At 44.5% G+C, this 24,359-nt stretch overlaps 1 protein-coding gene across 10 annotated transcripts in view; it reads left to right on the forward strand.

The window, feature by feature from the left end:
* The window catches only part of DMRT1 (doublesex and mab-3 related transcription factor 1), a 61,629-nt gene that overhangs the window by 10,346 nt on the left and 26,924 nt on the right, over positions 1 to 24,359 (forward strand). For 9 of the 10 annotated variants that reach the window (XR_013943449.1, XR_013943450.1, XR_013943451.1 and 6 more), the window contains exons 3-4: positions 11,612 to 11,895; positions 23,503 to 23,665. Coding sequence is in view for 7 of the 10 variants with exons in the window: in XM_080573813.1 (XP_080429939.1) it covers positions 11,612 to 11,895; positions 23,503 to 23,665 (447 nt within the window). In the remaining 3 variants the exon portion in view is untranslated. Of the gene's footprint in view, positions 1 to 11,611; positions 11,896 to 23,502; positions 23,666 to 24,057; positions 24,303 to 24,359 lie in introns of those variants that run through there. The other variant, XM_080573814.1, reaches the window with a different exon arrangement.

Consider the following 24,359-nt stretch of genomic DNA (forward strand, 5'->3'; position numbering starts at 1 on the left):
GTTTTGAAGATTGCTTTTGTAGAAATACTTTTTCTTGTAGTTATATATTTTCTTTCCCTGAACTTTGGTAAACTTTCGCCTACGTTTTAGCACCTGCTGCTTTTAGACAGAGTTATGAATAATTCAGTGGGTTAAGTACAAATATTATTATTGCAGTTCTCTGCTCTGTTTTCTTGAAGAGCTTGTAAAAAGTTATTTAGGCACAGAGCTTCTTTTCCTTTGCAATGACATTGTATGCCTAATTATTTTGATTTATTTATTTTTTTAATATCCTTTCTCTAGTTCCTCTTCATACCACTTGTATTGCTTACAGCTTAGGCCACCGTTTGCTGACGGGAATGCCTATACTTATGGCTGATGTACCGTGCTATACTGTACTGCACTGGTACTAATGTTTCATAACCTCCACTGATATAAGCCATTGTAGTTCAGTTGCTGTGTGTTTTGGTTTGTCGGCTGTGCAAGAACAAAAGTCTTTAGTGGTCAATTTGCATTTGCATGGAAGCAGGTTTTGTGAGCATAAATGGTATTGCATCCATGGAGTGATCATCTGCAAGAGTGATGTGTGCATATGTGATTTTTGCTCACTGTGCTAGGCCTGACGGGTGTCTGTCATGATTCTTTGCCACTCCTGGAGATTAGATTTTCTACCACACCTCAGAATACAGAGTGAAAAAAAAAAACCAAAAACAACCTCTTTTTTTTCTGGTTGGTCTTTTTTAGAAACCTTTTGGGTTTCTGTCATCATATGGCTTATAATCAAGCTCGGACTTTACCTAACTCCAACCATCATCCTACTCCCTTTATTATTTTTAGTGTAAGCCATAATGATTTTATCCCAGTCATATTTCCTCCAAGGTCTCCTATCTCAGATGCTTGTAAAGCCTTCCCTCCCTTCTAGCATTCTCTTTGATCTCCTGTTAATGACTTAAATCCCTTTACATTTAATCCACACTGAGTTTCTTTCTCCTCCTCTCAATTTGCTTCTTTGTACCTGCAGGTGTCTGGGCTGTTTTTTTAATGACTGTCTAGAATTCTGATTTCTTCCCTAATTTTCTTTCTCTTTTAATTCCCTTCTTCTGTTTTCTAAAGCATGTTTAAGTTTTGCTCCTGTTATGGACTAAAGTAATGTCTTGCATGTCTGATATGCAGTGAGTTAAATGTTTGTATCTCAAGAGGAGCAATAGCACACATATATGCACACATAGAAGTCATACTACCAGTGGTTATTCTGAATATTGAAAATGGTGCTTGTTTTTCATGCTGATGATTTTCTGAAACACTAATTTCATTGGTCCTGACTTCGTTAGCTGTCATTCATGCTAATATTTATAGATTTATAAATTGTCCTGCTGTCTCAGTTTAACAAGAACAAACATATGCTGTTTGTAGATGTTTCAGTAGCATTAAAAAGGGTTCTTGCATCTTCACAGATTCAAAACAAGATTAAAAGATTTTGAATGTTCATTCTTTATTAAAACCTTTCTTTTTTTGCAAACAAAGATTTGAGTACAGCCACCATAGCTGTCTTAAAAAGACCAAAAATGCAAATAAGGAAAGAGCAAGCATTGTCCCCCAGCTCTCCTAAAAAGATAGCTGCTCTGCTCTAGTCAGTGGCAGAAGATTTTGGAAGCATAATTTGCTGCTACAGATGTCTTACTGAGGGCCTGAAGCCTGCATTAAGTGTGGAAATAAAAATTATTTTCTGTAGGTTTTATTTCTTCAGTCATATTAGGAGGATTTTTAAGTTGCGTGCTAAATGCTTGCAGCAGATCATTTTTATTAAGTGTACACTAAACGTGAACAAAATGTACCTTCCCCAGTTCTGCTGAAATCGGTGGTATTTCAGCTCCTCTTAGCTGAAGCTAGATGGGGTTTTTGTGTATAACCAGGAAATTTGCTATGCCAAGCTGCAATCTTATAGCTGGGATTCCCTCCTTCCCACTCCCTCACCCCCCCTTTTCCCCTCTCAAATCACATTTTCCTGTGAAAAAAATGTTTTGTATGTGAATTCTAAAACACACTAAGAATCTTAAAATTGGGAGGTTTAAAAGTTGTGTTAGGAACACACACTGAATTAAAGGTGGTCTGAGCCATTATGGGACAGTAATTCTACGTGTGGAAGAGAGGAAGACATGTTTAATAATTTATGGTGATCTTTGCTTTGGAGAGAGAGTGACATTCTGCTTTCATTCCCAGCAGTAAGTGAAGTCAGCAGGATTGGGTAACCTGCATGCAATTTTTTCTTAAAAAGAAGAAAACTTAATGAGGATGTCTTTGGTCTATTAATACAGATTTCCAATGGACTTTTAGCACAGGGGAAGTTCCTAAGGCCTTGAAGTAAGCTGATGTCATACCAGTTTTAAGAAGAATGTGGTAGGATATATGGCTACAAATCCATCAGACTGACATCAGTTTTTGCAAAATAGTGGAATGGACCACAGTGGACTGAAATTTGTGGGAGAGGAAGAAATTCAGACATTAAAGGATGCTTACTGAACATGAGTTAACAAAACTTTGTGTGCAAAAGAGTGCATCAAGTTAGTAACCTTTTGTCATTACAGAATTGCTTGACAAAGTGAAATACCAATGCAGTCAAATTCTGTAAAGCATTTGGTTTTGTATTATCCTCTGATATCTTAATTAAGAAACTGAATTGACAGAAAATAAAGGGCGAGGGGCGGGGGGGGAGGGGGAGCGGGGATAGCTGGTAAAGCAGCACAGAAGACAGAGCACCAGTGCAGGAGAGTGGAATATCAGTGGTTCCTGCTGGGAAATGATGTCCAAGGACAGACGTGTGACGGGAAGGAGGGTTGGTTTCTTCTGTGCCTGAAGCTGGTGAGGTGGCTGTGGGACTAGTGGGACTCCTTGCTGGTCATTAAATAGGCAGCCTATGCGAGGCTCGGGAGCTAATTACAATTGGAGTCTAGGAGAGGAGGCAAGTGAGGTATCTTGTTTGTATGGTTTCTTTTTATAACTATTGATGGATATATAGCAATGGTCTGAACTTGCACACCTGTGCTTGAGCTTGGCAGGGCTTGGGGGGAGTCACAGGCATGATTAAAAGACCAGAAAACATGCCCTAGAGTGAGAGACAGCTGCTTACTTTGCCCTTTAGTGACCCTCTCGTTTAAGGTTTAATTAATCCCTACTGTGATTGTTCTGAACTGTTTATGCCTTTGATTAGACTACATCAGCTCAACTTAGTTTTCTCTGTCTTTTCACTAAATGGGTTTTGACTTTCTCAACAAAAGCACTATGTGGCTGCAGCATGTTGTGAAAAGATGGCATGTCAGGGCGCGAGCAAGAAGATAACAAGTAACCTTAGTTCTAGAAGCTCCCAGATTTTCTTGAAATGTGCTGTAATTTTTATCCTATAGTGCTTCTTCCTGGCTAATGCCATTCATGGTGAGAGGCACCATCCCATTTAGGACTGGTGTAGCCCTGGAGAGGTGGAACTGGAAAAGCCGAGCCTCAGGCAGCATTTGCTCGAGTCATGATTTCCAGAATTACTCTTAGGAGGGGGAAAAAAGTGATACCCGTTCCTGCAGGGTGTAGATGAGCATTGTGTTGGCAGTTGAGCAAACCTTGAGAAACAGGAGCGTTCAGCCGCTGACGTCTTCATGGATAAAGCCCGGGCCTGCAGACAGTGCTCCCATTATGCCCATGCCTCTGATAAGGCGTACCAAACCCGCGGCCGGGTACCAGACCTGCACCGAGGCGGGCAGCCACTGCTTGTTTTGTCCGGGGGTGGTGGGAGGCAGGGGCTGGCAGGGGAAAAGTGCCGTGATAAGGAGGGAGAGGAGGGACTGGGAAGGTCTGTCCCTCTGCGTGGATCTCCAACGGGAGGGACAGGAGTATGGGAAGGGCTCAGAGTTGTTGCATCACAATTTTTTAATTAAATTTATTTATTTATTAATGTGCATTTCAGTGTCAAGAAGAACAGCATTATCTCTGATGGGTGGCTGTGTTTCCCGGGTATGGTCAAGAGAGGTACCTAGAGACTGGTGTGGCAAGAAGCTCTTCTGGCTGTGATTTATTATCTTGAGCCTGGAGACACAGCTGCTTTTAGCCCGCACGTCTGATATGGACGATAACAGACTTTTTGACCTCTCCCTGTGGTAGATGCTGCTCAGAGCACAGCTGGGCATCCAGGTCTGTTTGGGTAGGTTACACCCAGCAAGAAGGAAAAAGAAGGGCTGGTTTGGCTTTCGAGGTCAAGATGAGGTCATAGTGTTGTTGGCAGTTGAGGGAGGGAGGAAAAAGCCGGACTTTTACTGAAAACTTTGACTGCAACACATGCAATAACTCCAGAGGTGGTTTTGCAAAGGTGAGCAAGGGTGGAGCAGCCCCGTACAACTCAGGAACTGGGCCCCAGGGCAGCAGTACCAGCACAAGCATCCCTGCCACAGCGTGGTCCCTCTCTTCTCGTCCTATCCACCTTGAACACTGCATGTCTTCCTTGTGCCACTCTTACAGTTTCCCTCCTCTTGGTGCTTGAGCACTGGCTTGGAGTGGTCGAGCAAAGGTCTGGAAACTGCAGAGAAACACAAAGAAGACTTTCATCCTCAGAACAGAGGCTCAACTAGCTGTCTCTTAGGGTCTGAGTTCAGGTACGTTGAAGTCCCCGGTGCCTGCTTTTTCACTATACTTTTAGGGAGAAGCCTTGATAGGAAGGGCGCAATTCTGCACACCATGTGCTAAAATAATTTATACTGTGCAGTTTTAGGCCAAAGTACAAACGTGACCGTTACGGTTTACTTTTATTTATTGTGATGCCAGAAAAGTATTTCAGATTATCTTGTATTTAGGAGGTTTCTTTCATCACACAATTCAAAAGCCTCCAGATTATTTCTGCTAAAATTCACTAACTGATAATTTCTTGAATATCCCTTTCAGACAGGGAGGTAGGTTGAGAATCTTACAGAATCAATTGCCAGAGATAGGGGATGAGGGACAGGGGGCATCAGCTTGCCTGTTTTCGTGAAAGCTAAGTTTCTGTGAGGGTTGGACATTGTCCTTACAAAGAAGAGTGACATAGTGCCTTAGTTCACAGGGACTGTCATCAGAGGCATACTGCGATGCAAGGCTGCATCTTGTCCCTAGCTGGGAGCTCTGAAAGCAGTGGAGATAAAAGTCCTGGTCCTTAATGAACGCACACCAGTATCCACAAAGAACAATGCCTTTAGATCTGGTCTTGGACCAGATTTGGCTCTAATGCTCAGGGCCTCATACTGCATTGACAGAAATGGTGAATTAAGAATAGGGGTTGTTTAAATCCCCGTCCACTTGCTGCACTGGTGGTAAGTGGGCTTATGTGTGAAGGAATGGGGCTCAGCAGAAGCCTCAGCAGTAGCATCGGGCTTTGGGGAGAGGAATGAGAAAAAAAGGTGGCATTGAAGAGCAGCACAGCTGATACCTTCCCTGGAGCCTGATATTCAGGTTTAGCCATTTGTTGCTGTTGTGCTCCTCAAATTTACCCAGAGAGACTCTAGCCTCTTCCTATTCTGTTCCTTCTCTTTCTTCCTAAAGAGGTTCCACTTCCTCCCCCTCTTCTCCTTGTAGCTACAGCAGGGAGTGGGGAATAGGGAAGGTGTTAGTGTGTAATATTTTGTATGGTATCATTATACAAGGTGCATACAATAAATCATACATTACATGCTTAGACAATTTACTGCTGGCTTTTGTATGTGCTGTGACAAGTACTCAAAAGGTCAAAAAAGCTTCCTTAACAAATTTGATAAGATAATGCAGTGAGCTGTAACAGCATAAAGTCCTGGGGGCCATAGACCAGAATAGAAGAAATAATTATGCATGGTAATGGGTAATTACAGATAATGGCCTTTTTTGGGGGCGGCAGAAAATACACAGCCCCACAGCCTTGCCTGGAGTGAACATTGTCTAGCACATTAACTTTATAGCAAGCTAAAAGTTCAACACTGGAACCAGAGATAATCCGCAACTTCTAATGGAAAGAGAAGAGAAATACTCCTCTGAAAGGCAGAACGAGTATGTGGGTTTTGTTCCTGGGGAGGCAGAGTGTCTCTGGAGAAAGTATGTAACGATGCCAGCTTTCTTTGACATCTGAAATAGCTCTGTCATGATTGTCTGGTGGGAGAAACATATTGTTCCAGTGCTTCTGATTATTATGTTGGGGAGTGATTTCACACTGGCCTCATTCAAGGCTACTGTCCAACCTCAAAGCCAGCTATGAATTGAACTAAGGCATTGCAACACTTAATATTGCCAAGCTAGTTAATAGGATTGTAAGGATGCTTTTATGCACTACAGAAGGGAAAATTATCAGATGCAAATACAAGACTCTTTTGAGGTCTGAAGGCAAGTGTTTTCTGGCTGAAAAGTTAATTTTTAATGTTTTAACACCATCGCTGTCTCCTGTAGCAGAGGCTGGCTTGCAGATAGATGCAAACACTGCCACAGTGAGAACAATTATTTTGAATTGAAAACTACAGCAAATGTAAAGTACCAAAAGCTGCAACTCTGCTCACTGGAAACACTCTGTGCCTTCCTTCTTGAGTAAATGTGTTACTTGAGTAGTCAAATTTATTTTTCACTTTCAGCAGCATGTCTGTGTAAGTGTAGAGTCTTTGCAGGTGGATAAATAAGAACTATCACCATACATTTATGAACGTACATACATATGAACATCATACATGTGTGAAAAGAACAATGACCATGCATGTATAAAAGAACTCTTGTCAATAAATGCAGGCAGTGAAAATCTCTTGATTGCCATACCGTGTATACAGAAGCCCTTTCCTGAATTATACAATCAGATGTAGACCAATCAACCATTATGGCCACATCAGTGAGTTGAACCGGGCTACAGCATGCTCTCAGACATTGAAATTGGACTGTATGTGCTATCCTGATTTTTAAAACGATTCCTGACACAAGTCTGCCCCAAGCTGATTAATTTTATCCCCTGGATTCTGGAGTGTGGTCCAGTAACCATTCCCAATAGGCAACGTGATGCTGCCCACCCTGTTTTAGAGGTGATGAAAGTTAAGTAGTATGGACTTGCTTTACATTTGACCTTAGCATCAGTGACTTGCCCAAACATGTTTAAATTACTTACGTCAGTGTATAACAAGATGTATAACTAGCCCTTAACAGTACTGGCAGGAGTAGAAAATACTCCATGCTTATGTTCAGGATGAGTGAATGGAACAGACAACTTCAGTGTTTGCATTTCGTGGTTTGTATGTTTAAAAACACATTTGCATCTTTGCGATAGAGATGATAGAAATTCCTGTAAACTCCCTGTCATCTCTTCTCTCTCTTCCCAAAAAGTAAAAAGGAAAAGAATGATCTATATATAGGCTTCTGTGCTCATTTTGCCATGCATATCTGCAATTTGTGTAAATTGCCATAGCTTTTTTGAAGTAAATGGTCTGAGACTGGCTTACATTAGCTGAGGACTGGACCACTGTTTTTCACCTTGCTCTGCTAAGTGAAGGCAGGAGCCTCTCAGAGGTTATTGAATATATAAGACCCTTATGTGTAACTGACCCCGAGAACTCACCTTCCTTAAAAGAAAATCCCAGCCGTCCTGAAATGAATTACTGGTTAACTACTATTAATATGCCATAGAGCTGGAGAGTCGCCTACAACACTACAAGATCAATAACAATATTTATCATGCATCATATCGATCTCCTATGAAAGAGTGGGTCGTATTTCACACTGTGTACATAGTGCAAAAAAAGTAGCATCAGTTCTCCACAGGAATTAGTAGAAAAGAGCTTGGAAAGGCACAGCTGCGTGAAGCGATACTGTTGTCTCATTGCCAGAGCACTGCTCGCAGAAGGAAGGCCTTGGATGGCCCTGCATTGTAGACTCAATGTCACAAAAACTAAGTGAGGATTTTAACAATCCCGCATTTGTTTTACTCTTCAATTTCTGCTCCTTTAGAAATTTGTGCCTCAGAAGTTTGGGGCAAGGTTATACACGCTGTTGTCACCCCAGAGCTTTTCCCATCTGTTTCATGAAGCTGGTAAAGGCAGTCAAGACCTGCGCAGGCCCTGCAGAGCCCTGTTGTTTTAAAAGGGCAGGTGGAGGGGCAAGAGTGGGAGTCTGGCGGCACAGCAGCAGTTGCCTTGTTGAGAGCTTAATTCCTGTCCAAAATTGCTCCCCTTAGAGCAGTGAACCTCGGGGCTGCCCCTCATGTGCAGGTGTTGTAATGCGGCAGGCTCTGAAGCAGGGGAGGACCCTCTCCTTGCCAGCAGAGCTATTCAGCTGTGTTGAATTACATTTGGAAAAAAAAAAAACACAACTGAAAGCTGCCTTCTTGACCTTGGTATCCTCTCCTTGCAGGCAGAAAATATAGCCAAAGGCTAACAGCCTCCCTTTAGTAGGATACTTTGCTCTGTGAGCAGTCGGAGGTGAGGCCTGTGGGAAGGTTCACCATACTGCCAGAAATTACCATACACACCAAAGACCCACCGAAGGAACCCCGTGCCACAGAACTGTAGTTGCAGCCATTGTTTTAAGTTGATCTGCCCTATTATGCAACTGTAGTTGTGTTTAAGGATGGTGTAGCCCAGAAATAGTGTGCTTGCCCATCAGCTAGCTTGCAGACTTTGGCTGGGTATAAGCAGCACGAATACAGCAAAAAACTGCTGGATTACAGTTAAGATAAAATCTTCTAGGGGCAGGTCTCTGAGTGCCTTGCTTTACTCCAAGGACAATTTGGGAGTGCTCTTTGGCTATTAATTCTGCTCCTGTTGGCAGGTAGCACTTTTCTGACGGTACCCCACGCAGAGACTGGCTGGTCTGACCGGCTTTTCTTTCTGAGCCTGTATTGCTCAGAAAAAGTCAAGGCTTGCAGGGGAGTTACTATCCATTAGTAGTAAAGCTCTTTCCCCTCCATGTATTTTGCAGTTGCATGAGTTCTACACATGTAGTGTATGTAAAATGTATGCACTAGTAGTAGATGGTGACAAGACTCAGCCAGGCTGAATGTATAAGAGCGCAGGGCTGGATTGCAGCATGACTCTCGGCCCTGTGCATGCCAGAGTCATTGAAGAACTGCGAATTTTGGCAACCTGGTTCAAGACTGGGGGACTGTAGAGTAACCTCTGGGGTGCTTTGACCTGTCTGGCCTCTTATCTGGATGGCATAAATGCTGTGTCTTGTATGAAATGACTGCCTCCTCCCAGGTGAAGCACAGGAAAATGCTACAGTTGCTACAGAAAAAAAAAAAAAGGCAGAGATGTGTCACAAAGCATGACGTCAAGGCTAAATTCACTCCTAAGTTCAGGAAGAAAATGTGAGTTGCGACTTATGTTTGCTTTCTCCTACTTTTTGGCAGATGTTGCCAGTCTGCACACTCCTCTATTCTGTTTGTAAATACAAGAGATACTCTAAAATAGTCAGCTGGCTGGGTTCTTGCTCACTTAGAGCTGAGTGGCAGAAAAAACAGATGCAGGAGGCTCTGTTTGCTAATAAACGTGTAGCTCATTGATGTCAGCAAAATGTCAGCAGCAGCAGAATAGGGACAGGGGCACTGTATAATTTAGTGACACGGGATGATACTATTCATGATTGCAGCTGAAGAACTGAAACAAAACTGCATTGTAAGTGGCAATAATTGATAAAACTGATTGTTGGATCTAGTGTGCAGCTTAATACATTGTACTGTGGAAAGTATTTCCCTGGCTGTGAGAGGCTGGTAAAAATGCCACCATACTCTTCTAACAGATAAGTAGCTAAGGTATGGAGATACGGAGAAAGGAACAAAATGAAGCAGGCAGCACCTGCCTGACATCTCTGTTAGGGATGTTATTTTATAGGTACCTGTTGTCTGTGCTGCTTCATCTCCATACTGATAGGCCTTGAGAACTCATCAGCATGCTTTAAGCCACAAAGCAGCAGCTTGCAGAAGGGATCATTATGGTGCAGAAACCATAAAGAGTAGTGCAGTGCAGGATTACAGGGATGTGAGTTAGGACCCGAGCTACATGAGTAGTGGGCTTTACAGTCATTCCCTTGTTTAATATGTAAACAGTGTGGCCAGCAGGGCTAGGGAAGTGATTGTCCCCCTGTACTCGGCTCTGGTGAGGCCGCATCTCGAGTACTGTGTTCAGTTTTGGGCCCCTCGCTACAAGAAGGACATGGAGGTGCTCGAGTGAGTCCAGAGAATGGCAGCGAAGCTGGTGAGGGGTCTGGAGAACAAGTCTTATGAGGAGCGGCTGAGGGAGCTGGGATTGTTCAGTCTGGAGAAGAGGAGGCTCAGGGGCGACCTTATCGCTCTCTACAGGTACCTTAAAGGAGGCTGTAGCGAGGTAGGGGTTGGTCTATTCTCCCGCGTACCTGGTGACAGGACAAGGGGGAATGGGCTAAAGTTGTGCCAGGGGAGGTTTAGGTTGGATGTTAGGAAGAACTTCTTTACTGAAAGGGTTGTTAGGCATTGGAATGGGCTGCCCAGGGAAGTGGTTCAGTCATCATCCCTGGAGGTCTTCAAAAGAGATCTACATGTTGAACTTAGTGATATAGTTTAGTGGAGGACTTGTTGGTGTTAGGTCAGAGGTTGGACTCGGTGATCTTGGAGGTCTCTTCCAACCTAGATGATTCTGTGTGATTCTGTAAATGTATATTCAGGATGTGGTTAGACATGGTGAAGAAGGTTGTAGCAGCTGTTTGCTGTATCTGGCTTGGCTAGGTAACTGATGGAGCGTGTCAGAGCTTGGCTGCAAAACAATACCAAGGAGCACCTTTCTTTTTCATCTTTGGAAGTATCCCAGGGCACCAGTTGCTACTGGAGTAAGGAAAACAGGACCTCAGATGTCCTCTGAGAAACTCCCCTGCCTTAGGGAGTGGTGGTTGAGGTAGACCTCTGCTGAGGAAGGCTGTGGGTATGCAACTGGGTAGCTTTCAGTCCACAGGCTCTCAAGAGTGCAGGCGACAAGTCATGAATAATCCCCTCCTCCTCCTCTTTTGCCAGGGGTGTAAGAGCTTGTTCTGCTCTGTGATTCTGTAGGTAAACAATAGCTAAATTTGGGTATGTGCAGGAACTGAGGGCCTCCCTGCTCAGAGTGAGCATGTGGGCTGCTGGGGCACCTTGGCTGATTGCACTGTGTTCCCTACTGAAGTTTCTCTTGGCATTGTGGCTGTTTGCCTGTTCCAGAGGCATGCTTAGAAAGCATCCCCTTGCCCATAGGATGCCAAGCAGAAAGGGCAGTGAAGAAAGCATTGTCATTCTGTAGTTAGAGCCTTTCTATTTCCAAGGGATTAAGAGGTATAGCACACAGTTATAATTTAAAAATAATAGCAAATTGTGTCCTTAGCTAATATAAATCATCATCAGACCAGCTTATGTTGCTTAAGGACTCAGCACACTGTCTTAACCTTTGGTGGGTTTTGTCTCTTCTTTTGCAGTCTGTCGTACGTATAGGTATTCTCAAGCTTTGAGTGAACATCAGACCTCCTGATCTTCCACCAAACACGCAGCAGTTTTTCAGCTCCCACCTCATACTATTTATTACCATCTGTCTGGCCTTCAGGAGAAGCAGTAGCCTACCAGAAGGTGAAAGGTAATGCTCTTTATGGAGCTTCCTGTTTCATAATTGCTTGTCTTTTTCTTTTCCAGAGGGACGGATGCTCATTCAGGACATCCCTTCCATCCCCAGCAGAGGGCACTTGGAGAGCACGTCTGATTTGGTTGTGGACTCCACCTACTACACCAGTTTTTACCAGCCATCCCTGTATCCTTACTATAATAACCTGTACAACTACTCCCAGTACCAAATGGCAGTGGCTGGTGAGCCTTCCTCAAGTGAGACAGGGGGTGCAATTGTAGGGCCGGCCATGAAAAACAGCCTTCGAAGCCTCCCAGCAACATACATGCCAAGCCAGTCAGGAAAACAGTGGCAGGTATGATGTTACAGAGGCGTTAAGTGGCGGAGTGAGGTGGATGATGAGCTGTTTCTTAGGCCTGTGCAAAACCAGAACCAGAGTACAGGATGGTATTAGGACCCTTTTTAGCAAACTCTGCCAAAATGGGTGGTTTTGATGTAGCACAATGAAAACAATGGTGTAGGTATGGGTAGGCCACCACCAACACAGGTGAAGGGCACCCACTTGACTTCATGTTCTGATTTACATCATAATAGATTATGAGCTGTTTTCCAGAATTAACCAGGATAACATCCTGGGAGCTTCAAGCATCATTTCTGAGAGGCTTTGCTCTTCAGGAACCTGTTTTTTTAATATATTTCAGCTTTCAAATCCAAAGCAGTGAATTGACACATTCCATTAGGCCCAAGAGATCATGTTATTCTGCAGGGGTTGGTGGCAGTCATTTGAATGTGGTGTAGGGTGTTGCTAAGGGTGTATTCTGGTAGTGTCCTCTTCTGCGCTTGGGATTTCAGCTTGGGTAGTTAAAGTCATAGGCTGTGTCTGACAGGTTAGCAGCAGAGCTTTTTATTCCCGTTCTTGGTATTGTGTCAGTTAAGGTATAAGTCCAAGTGAGGCATCTTACTCTAGGACTAGGATAATCATGCCCTCCAACTCGCTACCAGTAGAAGACTGGAGGAAAGAGGAGACCTATCAGAGCAGGGGATTGTTCTTTCCAGTGACCCTGAGTGCTGTGTTTGGCCTTGGGCTGCAATTGTGCCTTTTCTGTCTGAACTTAAACTCGGAAGTTGTATCCTTTGAGGCTGTATATGTCTGTGTTTCTTGTCTGAGGGCACACGAGGACAGATCTCTCCTGTAGGGCATCAGAAGAGGGCAAGATGCCGTCTCCAAAGGCTCTGCTGTGAAATCACTCAACAAAGAAAGATGAAGTGTCCACCAAAGCCTCCTTTCTGAAGGGAATAGTTGGTGTTTCCCTTTGCTGACAGAGTTGCTCTGGAGATTCTGGCACAGGGAGCAACTTTCAAGGAGCATTTCAGCTTCTGATACTGAGAAGCTGGAGCTGAGACCATGGCAATTGCAATTACTCTGCCAGTCCACATCACCGTAAGTGAGGCTTTTGCAGCATTAGACACCTTTTTTCATGAAAAGGTCCTTCTGAAAAGGAGGGGTCTCCTGGGGCAACACCCACTACATCAGGTTGGCCAAGGCCCCATCCAGCCTGGCCTTGAACACCTCCAAGGGCGGGGCATCCACAGCTTCTGTGGGCAGCCAGTTCCAGTGCCTCACCACCCTCTGCGTGAAGAATTTCCTCCTTATATCTAGCCGAAATCTATCCTCTTTTAGTTTAAGACCATTCCCCTTTGTCCTATCATTATCTCCCCAAGCAAAGAGTCCTTCTCCATCTTTTTTATAAGACCTCTGAGTATTGAAAGGTCGCAGTGAGGTTCTCCCTGGAGCCTTCTCTTCTCCAGGCTGAATACCCCCAGCTCCCTCAGCCTTTCTTCATAGGAGAGGTGCTCCAGCCCTCTGATCATCTTTGTAGCCCTTCTCTGGATGCGTTCTAACAGGTTTCATTCTAACATGTTTCTTGTGCCAAGGGCCCCAGCCCTGGACGCAGCACTCCAGGTGGGTCCTCACAAGGGCAGAGCAGAGGGGCACAATCCCCTCCCTCCACCTGCTGGTCACTCCCCTGTGGATGCAGCCCAGGATGCAGTTGGCCTTCTGGGCTGCAAGTGCGCACTGCTGGCTCATGTCGAGCCTTTTGTCCACCAGAACCCCCAAGTCCTCTTCTGGGCTGCTGTCAATGAGTTCTTCTCCCAGTTTGTACTCTGGTCTGGCATTGCCCTGACCCAGGTGCAGCACCTTGCACTTGGACTTGTTGAACCTCATTAGGTTCACATGGGCCCACTTCTCCAGCCTGTCCAGGTCCCTTTGAATGGCATTTCCTCCTTCTTTGGTATCCACTGTACCACTCAGCTTGGTGTCATCTGCAAACTTGCTGAGGGTGCACTCAATCCCATTGTCTGTGAAATTGATGAAGATACTGAAAAACACCGGTCCCACTACACTTGTCACCGGTCTCCACCTGGACATAGAGCCATTGACCACTACACTCTAGGTGCAGCCATCAAGCCAATTCCTTATTCCCCAGGTGGTCTGCCTTCAAATCCGTATCTTTCCAGTAGAGATCAGGATGTTGTGTGGGACTGTGTCAAAGGCCTTACAGAAGTCCAAGTAGATGACATCAGTCAGTCTTGCCTTGTCGACTGATGCAGTCATTACATCACAGAAGGCCACTGGATTGTGCCACCGGGCACAATGTACCTTCGGTGAAGCCATGCTGGCTGTTCTGGATCACCTCCTTGTCCTGCACGTGCCTTGACATTGCCTCCAGGAGGATCTGTTCCATGATCTTCCCAGGCACAGAGGTGAGGCTCATCGATCTGTAATTCCCCGGGTCTTCCTTTCTACCCTTTTTAAAAATGGGAGTGATGTTTCCCTTTTTCTAGTCATCAGCACTTCACCTGACTGCCATGATTTTTCAAATATGATGGAGAGGGGCTTGGCGACTGCATCAGCCAGTTCCCTCAGGACCCTGGGATGCATGGTATCGGGCTCTGTAGACTTGAAGTTAAGTTGCATCAGGAGGTCCCGAACTTGCTCCTCACTTAGAGCGGGAGGGACTCTGCAGCCCAACCCTCATTTCTGTATTCTTTCCAGGACACATGGCCCTGTTTCCACTGTTCGTGCATTTCCTTCTTTAGCCTAAGTTTGACCAGCAGATCCTTATTCAACCATACCTTCCCCGCTTGATTTGTTACAGATGGGAATATAGAGCTCTTGCGCTTCAAGGAAAATATCCTTAAACAGTTGCCAGCTCTGATCAGATCCTCTGTCCCTAATCAATTGGTCTGCCTGTTCCCTTCAATATTGATCCCTACTACTGGAAGGATGGAGGAAAGCTACCTGTGTACCAGATCCTTCAGTCAATCGCCCCAAAGCCCTAAAGAATTTTAAGATCATGGCTTTGCAGCAGACTGCATTTGATGTTATGTCCCTGTCCATTTAGTGTTGCTTCATGTCCCCTTCTCAAAATGGGTACAACTGTAGGGGGAAAAGAGCTCCCTCCCTTCCTCCCACTGTGTTGGACCACAAGAGCTTTCTTCTTTCAGTGCACTGATTGGCTTCACCACCTTTTCAGTTAGATTAGCTGGTAGCATTCTCTGTAGTTGCTGAATTTGGTCACCAGACCAGGGTGAAATTTAGTCAAGGCAAAGTGTGAATAGGATTTTGTGTGTGGTAATGAAGCAAGGTGCCAGTGCTTTTTTAAGTTTAATTTTGGTTCTTTGGGGTAACTTGGCACATAATAACAGAGTATTTCAGATTGAAAGTTACTTCTTCAGATGCTTTTGCAGGATATTACAGTAGGAAGAGCCTACTGTGGAACTGATGACTGAGGACATTGTCATAATACAAATGAAGGTTTGCAGCATTTGTGTTGTGAAAGTTCTTGCAGGGTTAGTCCTGTGTTTCACAATTCCTCCAACAAATAGAAACTTCTGTGATTTTATTTTCTTGGAAAAAAAAAAAAAAAGGAAAGTAAATTATATGTGTTAATGTATAGATAGTGCACAGTGTTTGAGGAAGGTACCAATGAAAATATGTTGTAATACGATGAACCTAGAAGTGAAGGTGGTGTCCTTTCAGTTCTGTTATCATATACTCTAATTTGAAGCTAAACTGTATGTGTAAGAAGTCCTGACCTATAGGGTCCTTTGGTTCACTGTGAGACTGTCTGTTTCTTGACATCTACCTAACTTTTGACGTTTACCATTGGCTTATAATCTGAGTATCCCATGTGTTTTATACATGCAACTGTACTTGTTCTTGAGGACACCCCTTAAAGAAATAAATGCAATTATGTATTTTCCATTCATTTTATTCTTGTCTTGCAGAATCTGTAAATAACTTGTAGTTAAGCACTGCTCAAATTAGTGGGATACCAAAGATGTGATTAGGGGGAAAAAAAAAATTGTTTTCCTTTTACCAGCAGGCTCAAAGTACTGGGTGTTTATTCTCACTTGTGGGATGTATCATGCGGTTCCATTCACGTCCATGTGATTTTACTGGTTAATTTCACCTGAGGTTTGAACTTACCGTGGGCAAACCTTTTGAGATCTCAGTGTTGTTCTGGTGAGAAGTCTGTGCAGGGGGCATAGAGGCAGTACTTCCTGCCTGCAGCAGCAACATCTGCCCAGCTTCTGAATGGCCTAAACCCAGAACCCATGGCTCCTGCTCAGTAGTGTGGAGCGTGGTTCAAGGTCAGTGTAATGTAACTTACAAGATTTTTCTTAGAGACTGATCTGCAAGGAAGGTTGTTATTGCTGGAAGAGTTACGAATCATGGGATTCGCATGGTGTTATGGCAGCATAACATTGCACAAATAATCATAAAAAGTTTTACAGTGAGAGCTAGACTAGATAATACTTGATGGCCGTGGGTGCAGTGATGCTGAGACTGTAAAACCCTTCATGGCCCTTCATGGCCCTGAAGAGGTTTTGTTGTAAGGAGAATGAGCTCTCAGCTGCTGCATATGGTTAAACGTTGATTCTGCACACAGAAGGCTACCAGCAAAGGAAGATCTTAGAAACGTGATGCTTAATGGAGAAAGATGAATGAGTTTCACTATCAAGTACAGTAAAGGGTTTCAGAGAGTCTTGAAACACAATCCACAAAGAGGAGCCTTGCTTAGACCTTGAAGGGGTTTGCTTGCAAACTTACATGGGCAGTTTCTCTCTAGAGAAAACACGTAGCTTTGTGTACACTGGTATTTTTGCTGGACTGCCAGTACTGATTGGGTTTATTTTTTACGTAGACATGTTTGCTTAACTGGTCTTCCAGCAACAGCGAGTCTGCTTTTGTAGTTGGTGGTGCTATAACTGCTCTGGTTAAGGTTTTTGATTTTCTCCTCCTTTGCTAAAACAAAAACTGTGCAATGCCTATAGTAATAGTAAGTGTGAGCCCACAGGAGGGTTTCTGTGCTGGTGCAAGCCAGCCATGTGCTCACAGGAAGGTTTCTTGGCCCAGGCAGTACCTACAAGACCGCTGCCTTGGAGGCTTGCTTGTCCTGGAACAACTGCAGCCAAACAAGGAGAACTGCATACTTACAGCAATGTAACTTCTGGGTGCAGACAGGGCCTTCAGCAGCCTGGCTGTCTGCTGTTTGAGGATTTAGGGAGCAAGGGAGAAAAGCTGGGGAGGAAACGTGTGACTGTGTGTGGGATGGGATGAGGATTAATGCATCATTGAGCCCTGGCAAATAAACTGAATCACTGAATCTTTAATGTAGATTAATGTCAGATTTCATTAGTCTTTGTTCTTTGCAGAGAGACTCATGTACTTGAGTGAATTTGCCAAGGTACATGTTTCCGAGGTACTTCTCTGTAGGTTTTATTCATTTATATATAATTTCCCCAGAAGCTCTATCCATCATGATTTGATAAGCATAATGAAGACAATAGTCTTGGCTGAGACACTTAGATTCTGCTGCTTCTGCCAGCTCCGAGGCTCGGCGTTGCATCTTAAGTAAATGCAGGCTTAGGTCTGAGAGGAAACGTAGCAGATGTGGTGGTTACTCTATGTCTCCTTTCACTCTGCTTCTCTGGGAGCAACTGGACCCTCCCTTGAAGCTCTAATAATTGTTTGTTATGACAGGAATTTATGTGCATTCAATCCAATTAACAGTTAAATGAGTTCACCAGCATTAGGACTGCAAGTCAGAGCACATTAATGAAGCTGGTGCTGCTGGCATTGCTCTGGTGACCTGTTTAGGGACAGGAACTGGAAAATGCTGAGGTGGCTGCAGTCTTTTTTTTTTTTTTTCTTTTACTGCAACGAAAATAAAACCTGAATGTTAAAGTCCAGATCTAATCGGGTTTGAGTTCTCTAGGGTGGCAATGAAACTGCTGGCATGTGACCCACAGCATAAGGATAACCGTGACTCCTTCTCCATTGGCATCCTCCCCAAAAAGCATTAAAACTTTTCTGGTTCCTGTAGCCGGACCATTAGAGGGCTGCAAGATGCAGAATGTGCCCCCCACACCTGGGGGCCATTGATGGAGCTTCTTGTGTTACTCTGGTAACTTCAGGAGTCTTGCTCTGGGCAAAACTGAAGGTTGGCCAAGAGGTTTTGGGCAAATGTCAGAATTTCATATAGTTTCTGTTTCATGCTGAGTTGTTGTTTTTTGTTTGTTTCTTTTCATTTCTTTTCGTTTTGTTTCGTTTCATTTCGTTTTAATGCAGCTTGTCAAATCAACATTTTCAATTCCAGAACCTGTTTTTTTTTCTGTTCTTTCCTTAAACCTGGTTAGAGCAAAGACATGAAATTCATATTGGTGAGAGTCAGACTGAGAAATTCTAACTCGTTTTCTGTGATGGTAATTATGTTTGCCATTTGGAAGTGAAATTAGTTCACACTGCTCAGTTAGAGAAATGTTTTTTAAGAATTTTGTAAGAAGTAGCAGAGATTCAAATAAGGCTGCTATTGCACGTGGCTGTGGTAGGGCAACTAGCAATTTGAACTTCTGAGTAAAGAATGTTGCTCCTTTCAACTTGCACAACCTGTTTCTGGAACAGCTTTTTTCCTCCCATAAGCCTGGCCTTCTTACAGTAGTGTGTGGACTGACTCTTCTGGTGTAAAATGTGTAAATGTATGTGCGGGCGCATGTGTTTAAATCTATACACATTGTGCAAGTCACCCGACACAATCCCAGTTTTATGCGTAAGCAGTGTATTATATACTGTATTCATAACATACCCTTCACACTACAGATTTATGCTAAAAGTATCCTAATGTTTCTGACAGCTCATGTGTGACATGAATGTAATCCATATTTCTTGGAGGAGCTAATCTAAGCGGTTTATTTTCCGATACTGCTGATAGGGCTATATCTCTTGATGTCACAGCAGTTGAGATTCTGATGGTAACATATTGTTTACGGGTCACTGCCTTTGTCTCAAAGAATAGGTTGGAACAGAATAGCAAAGGTTAATTAAGTTTGTCTATCAAGGAGGGACAGATATAGATGTCTCTTGTATTTTCTATGCTGGAATCAAAGGAAGTCAAGACAGAGTGTCGTAGTCTCTTTTTCCTTGTGCCATAAAATATGCTTACTTGGTTTTAGGAACGAAACAAAACCACCTTGAGCAGTGCAAGTGCAGCAGCAGTTGTGAGGGGTCAGTTCTCAGGCGGTAGCATTACCAGATGGGAGAGCAGTGGCCACCCTGCTTTACAGCTTGGGAAACTGAGGCACAGAGTTGTTTGGTGGCTTGCCCAAGGTCACACAGCCAGCAGGTAATGAACCAGAAGTCCTTGACATCCAAGTTTCTGCTCCGGTGTCCTGCTGTTGTCTTCTTGCCTCACACTAAAAATTGACTTGTGAATTGTGTTTGCAAATAACTGAATGCAAAAACAAATTTTATGCCCCCTAAAATTGCCTTTTTTTTTTTTTAAGGCCCAAGGAGGAGGATATGTTAAAACTCTTAACAGAGTCTCTCTGGTGTTTCAGTAATTTTGGGTTTTGTTCTAAGATAGCTGGTGGCGAGTCTTGGGTGAAATGGACACACAGAAAGCCTGGGCTAGATGTCTTGGCTGAGTTCAGCTAAACTGTAGTGATGATAGTTAGATCTCTTTTGTTGCTCTGAATGCTTTGCAGTGCTTGTCACCCAGAATTAGCATCTGCAACCTCCTCCTACTTTCCTTCTTGGGAATAACCCCCTCACCCCCAGTCAGGATCAGCTGCAGAGTGTTAAGGTGATGATGCTAAGTATAACACTGGCTTGCTCTCCAAGAGGTTGCAGCTGGCTGCTCCTATGAATAAAAGAATTACCCATATGATGCTCTGTCTGAGGTAAGTCATCTGGGAAGGGCAGCCCATTTGCTAGTCTCCAAGGCTGGAAAGACAAGTGAGCCACCAGGTGTGCCTGCCTTACCTCTTCCTTAGGTCTGGCTACCACCACTCCTCAGCTCTTCCTCCACAAGGAGTACATTTAAAGGCTATGCAGATGCTGCCAGGAACATGGGAGGAGCAGCAGGACATCACTGACAAAGTTGTTTTTTTTTGCAGGACTCCCTGGGATGATCTGAACTGATGCAGGAGCATCCTCTTTATGCTCCTCTGGCTTTTGATATGTACTCTGTCACTGCTGGACACTGCTGTAGAGCTGCACTGGCTGTTGTGCTCAGTGGTGGACAAATCCTGCTTCCAGCTTGCCTGTGTGCAGACAAGCCGTGGCTGCACCTTGGTTCCCCATAGAGGCTCTGCTAGTAGGCAGGGAGAGAATTCCTACCATGCATGGTCTTTTTATTAGGCCATATTTGTTTGTTCGTGGGTTCTTAGCATCCCATTGCTGCTTGCAATACATCCTTTAAACAGTTATTGAGTGCACACTGTGTTGTACAACTTAGAGGGACATGTAAATGTTGAATAGGCCAGATGTGCTTCTCAGGTGATCTGTGCTTTCCACGAAAGTCAGTGAGGGACTTGGTGAACCAGTGGTTTTCAACTAGAACACCCTTCATCTGGCAGCTGGGGCAGAGCATGAGCAGTGTGTGGCTGGAGGGGGTGCGCTGGAATAAGTCAGAAACTCAAGTGTGTTCTGCAAAGAGTGTGTGACTGCTGAGGTCTGTCAGCGGGAGGGCAGTCTCCCTTTTGCTCTGCAGCAGAATGCCGTGCTGTAGTCCTAGAGGTAAAGAGACAAATCCTAAGCTAGCAGTGCTGGGGAGCCAGGCGCTGTACACAGCCACAGTCAGGTAAATCCTCCTGCCGCCAAGCTTGCAAAAGGAGAGGAGAGAGTGGGAGGACATGTCTGGGGTTGCTTGAGATGCTGCTGTGGTGTCTGCTTGGAAGGCAGAGTATGCAGAATTTGTGTTGTGCCCTTCTCTTCCACAGCATTTCCTCACCCAAAACATGCCTTGTTGTTGTGGCACATAGCCAGCAGTGATGCTGACTGGCGTGGCTCATAGAACCATTCCAGCCCTTACCTATTTCGGCCTCACTGGGGGCGGTGAGGAAGGCAGGAGAAGATGGCAGAGGTCTAGGCATCTCCTTCTAAGATACGTGCATGACCTGGAGCTGAGACCCTGCAGTTCCCCCTGGAGGTGACCCAGGATGATCCCCAGCTGGGCACCTGGCTCCCGCCTTCAGAGAGGTGCACTGCACGGAATTAGAAATGATCCAAATAGTCCAGGGCTTCCCCTGGATTATTTCTATCTCCTGTTCTAGCTGTAGCACCCAAAAATGTGAAAGGGCTCTGCAGAGCAGCAGGAGTTAATACAGAGCAAGTGCCCCTTCTCTCTGGGTAATCATCTCCTAAGCCCCCTTTTTAATGCAGCACTAAGGTCAAGAATTTTTACGACTGGTTGTTTTTTTATTGTTACTGTAAAATAGGATTGCTAAGCACTATAAAAAGGAAACCTTATGGTTCAGATTTACTGTGGTGTGTATTCTAAACAGTTTAATAAAACAAAACCAAAAGCTTTTAGATTTTCTTCAGTGGTTAATACACAGCATATTCTTTGCAGAGCTGAGCCTCTGGCTGTCGGTCGAACTGTGGTTCATAGACTTGGTGTGGGTAATAAGATTATAAAACATGTCTCTTGCTAGCCAGCTACCACACACTAATAATAATAGTAGTAATAATTCATTGAATCCAGAGATTTTAGGTGAGTTGTTTTTTAAGAAATGGAGAAAAAACCTAAAAAAAAAAAGGTTTGAAAGGAAACAGGTCACTGCATACGCTCTACAGAGAAAGGAAACAAGCACACAATCATTTCAGTGCCAGGGAACCGTTCCTTCATTTTGTTATAGATAAAATAATACTGTCTCCATCAGGTGACCTTTTTTCAGTTGTATGTATGCACACATGCACATGTGGGAGGGTGAGGTGAAGATCTGAGAACGGGATGCTGACCATAGTCCTGCCCCAGCAAGGGCAGTAAGACCGTGTGTGTAAAAATGCAGGCAGAGAGGACTTTGTTAACTTTTTTTTTCAGTACTTCTAGAATCATTGAGCTTTATGGGAGTGCAGATTCAGAATGACCTTTGCACCAAGTTTTTGGGTAGTTTATATTGCCAATCCATAATTTTAGGGCAGTGGCAGCCTGGGTTTTGCTGAGGAAGCATGTGAGAAAGCATGGATGCCTGTTTCCAGGAGACTGCCCTTTTCAGAGCAGCACAGGGGACCTCAGTGGCTTGCTGGAGTTCAGACTCCCTTGGAACTCATCACAAACTCCACTCCAAACAAAGTGGGATGTTCCCTTCTGTCTTGGAGAGTCCCAGGAGGATTTTATGTGATTTGGACCACTTTATTTCCCATCTGGCAGTTTAAGTACTAAAAATAGTTTTGAATATTAAATTAGCAAGGGACCACTGTCCACGACAGATCAGCTGTCTGCATCCTCTGCTCTTCAGCTCTGCATTTCTCTGTCTCTGATAGAGCAAGATGGGAGACGTGGCTGGGTGGGACCTGTAGGTGCAGTGGTAATGCAGGCAGAGCTCCTCTTCAGCCGAAGCGAGACACGGCCCAAAAAGTCTCTCGAGCACTTTGCCTCGCAGAGGTGCTGTATAATGGCACAGCTTCATGTGCCTTACTTTTGGCCCTGCTGCCTTTTTCCCTGGTACAAAGCTATCATTTCTTCTCTGCCCAGAAGCTTTCCATCTTACAATCATCCACTGCCCAGCAAACTTAGGGAGACTAGATGATATTAACTTTCCTTTTGAAGTCTATCTTCTTGCACAGATTTTGGCTACTTCTTTTTGAGTGTTATAGCCACGTTACATTATAGAGCTTTGGAACAAATAATAGTAGATGATAGGTCTTTTGTAAATCAAAAATTAAAAAAGCATTGCTGCCTCTCCAGGGAGATCAGTTTGAGTCATTTGAGGGTGTTGGAGTAAGATAAACCTTGATTTCAGAGTACTGCCAACTTGGCTGCTGAGTCTGGGAGGTAGAAGGGGCTGTCTGATCATTCAGACACTGAGCTGACACAGCTGACTTGCTTGTGTCTGGTTGTGGCTCCACTGCAGACTTGCTGTGTAGTCTGCCTACAGCTTGATTTGTCTGTAAATAGGGATTATTTTTTTTCCCATCTCATTTGTTTTTAAGAGAAGTGGTGTGTTTATGTGTGTGTCACGTGCTCAGATTCAGTTGAGTGTGTCCTGAGCGAGTTAGGAGGTTGAACTGTCTTCTGAGTCCATCCTGTGGGCTCCTGGTGGAGAGCTGCCACTGGTCTGAGGCATGTTGGTCTTGTTAGAGGTCTTAGCAGTGAATGTTACCTGTTTATGTGCCAGGTACAGGTTCAGCTGAGGTAAGATAAATCAGCTAGTCAGCATGCTGTTTTTCCAGCTTCTAGATCACTTAATAGGACTGGGTCTGCTCGCTGGAGCTGGGTGGCATGGACACACCTTCAGTCAACCACAGCAAAAATCCAGGGCCAATGTGTTGGGATTTGGCTTCTCTTCTGCCCCCCGTGGTCTCTCGCAGGGATGTGCGCCTGTGGGCAGCAGGGTGCGCGCGCAGTGCTGAGGCTCAGCTTTCGTATCTGTTGTGATCCTGTCTCCACAGACGAAGGGGATGGAGAACCGCCATGCCATGAACTCCCAGTACAGGATGTGCTCCTACCACCCACCCGCTTCTTACCTGGGCCAGGGAGTCGGCACTCCGGTGTGCATCCCGCAGATCCTGACCTCAGAGGACATCCCCTCGTACTCAGAGTCAAAAGTGAGAGGTAAGTGCACACACCAGGGCTTCTGGCACTGTTCTGACTTGGAACAGGCATCCTCACAATGCGGGTGGGTGACGGGAGGGGAGTTAGGTGGTGGACAGTTGGTGCCAAAGTCTGCGAGAGGTGTCTGGTTTTGGAAAGGCTTTCAGGGCAGTTGTAAAGTAGAAGTGCTACTGTATGGTAACATAAGCATGTATTTAAGAAGTCTCATCATTCAGGAGAGCAGTTGGTTGATACTTTTCTGCTCCTGCATATATTCCTGAAATTGTACAGTGAGACCCTTGAGACATCTGTCTGAGCTCACTGCATGGCTCTCTCACAAGACAGATGCCCAGTTAAAAATTATCTTTTCTCTCTTTTCTTCTCAGAAATTCTGTTTGTTATTTCTCCCTCAGGATCCCCAAGCCTCCCACTGAGCCTCCGCTGTCCTGTTCTTTCTGAACCACACATGGAAACTGTCCCTGTATCCCATCCATGCCACGATGCCCTTTACAGATTCATCCTGTTGCTTTCAAACTTAGCACACCATACTACTTCACTTAAAGCTACTGCAGATAAATCTGCCTTTTCGTATCCCGTGTTCTTGGCCATCCCAAATATTACTGTAATCTGCAGTAATTTTTAGGAGGGAATTGGTGAATTTACACTGAGGTTTTCTGATAGTGTTTCTTTTGCTTCTTTGTTCTTATGCTCTGTT

This window comes from Anser brachyrhynchus, assembly GCF_964034855.1.
Source record: "Anser brachyrhynchus genome assembly, chromosome: Z".
NCBI classification, from domain to species: Eukaryota; Metazoa; Chordata; class Aves; order Anseriformes; family Anatidae; genus Anser; species Anser brachyrhynchus.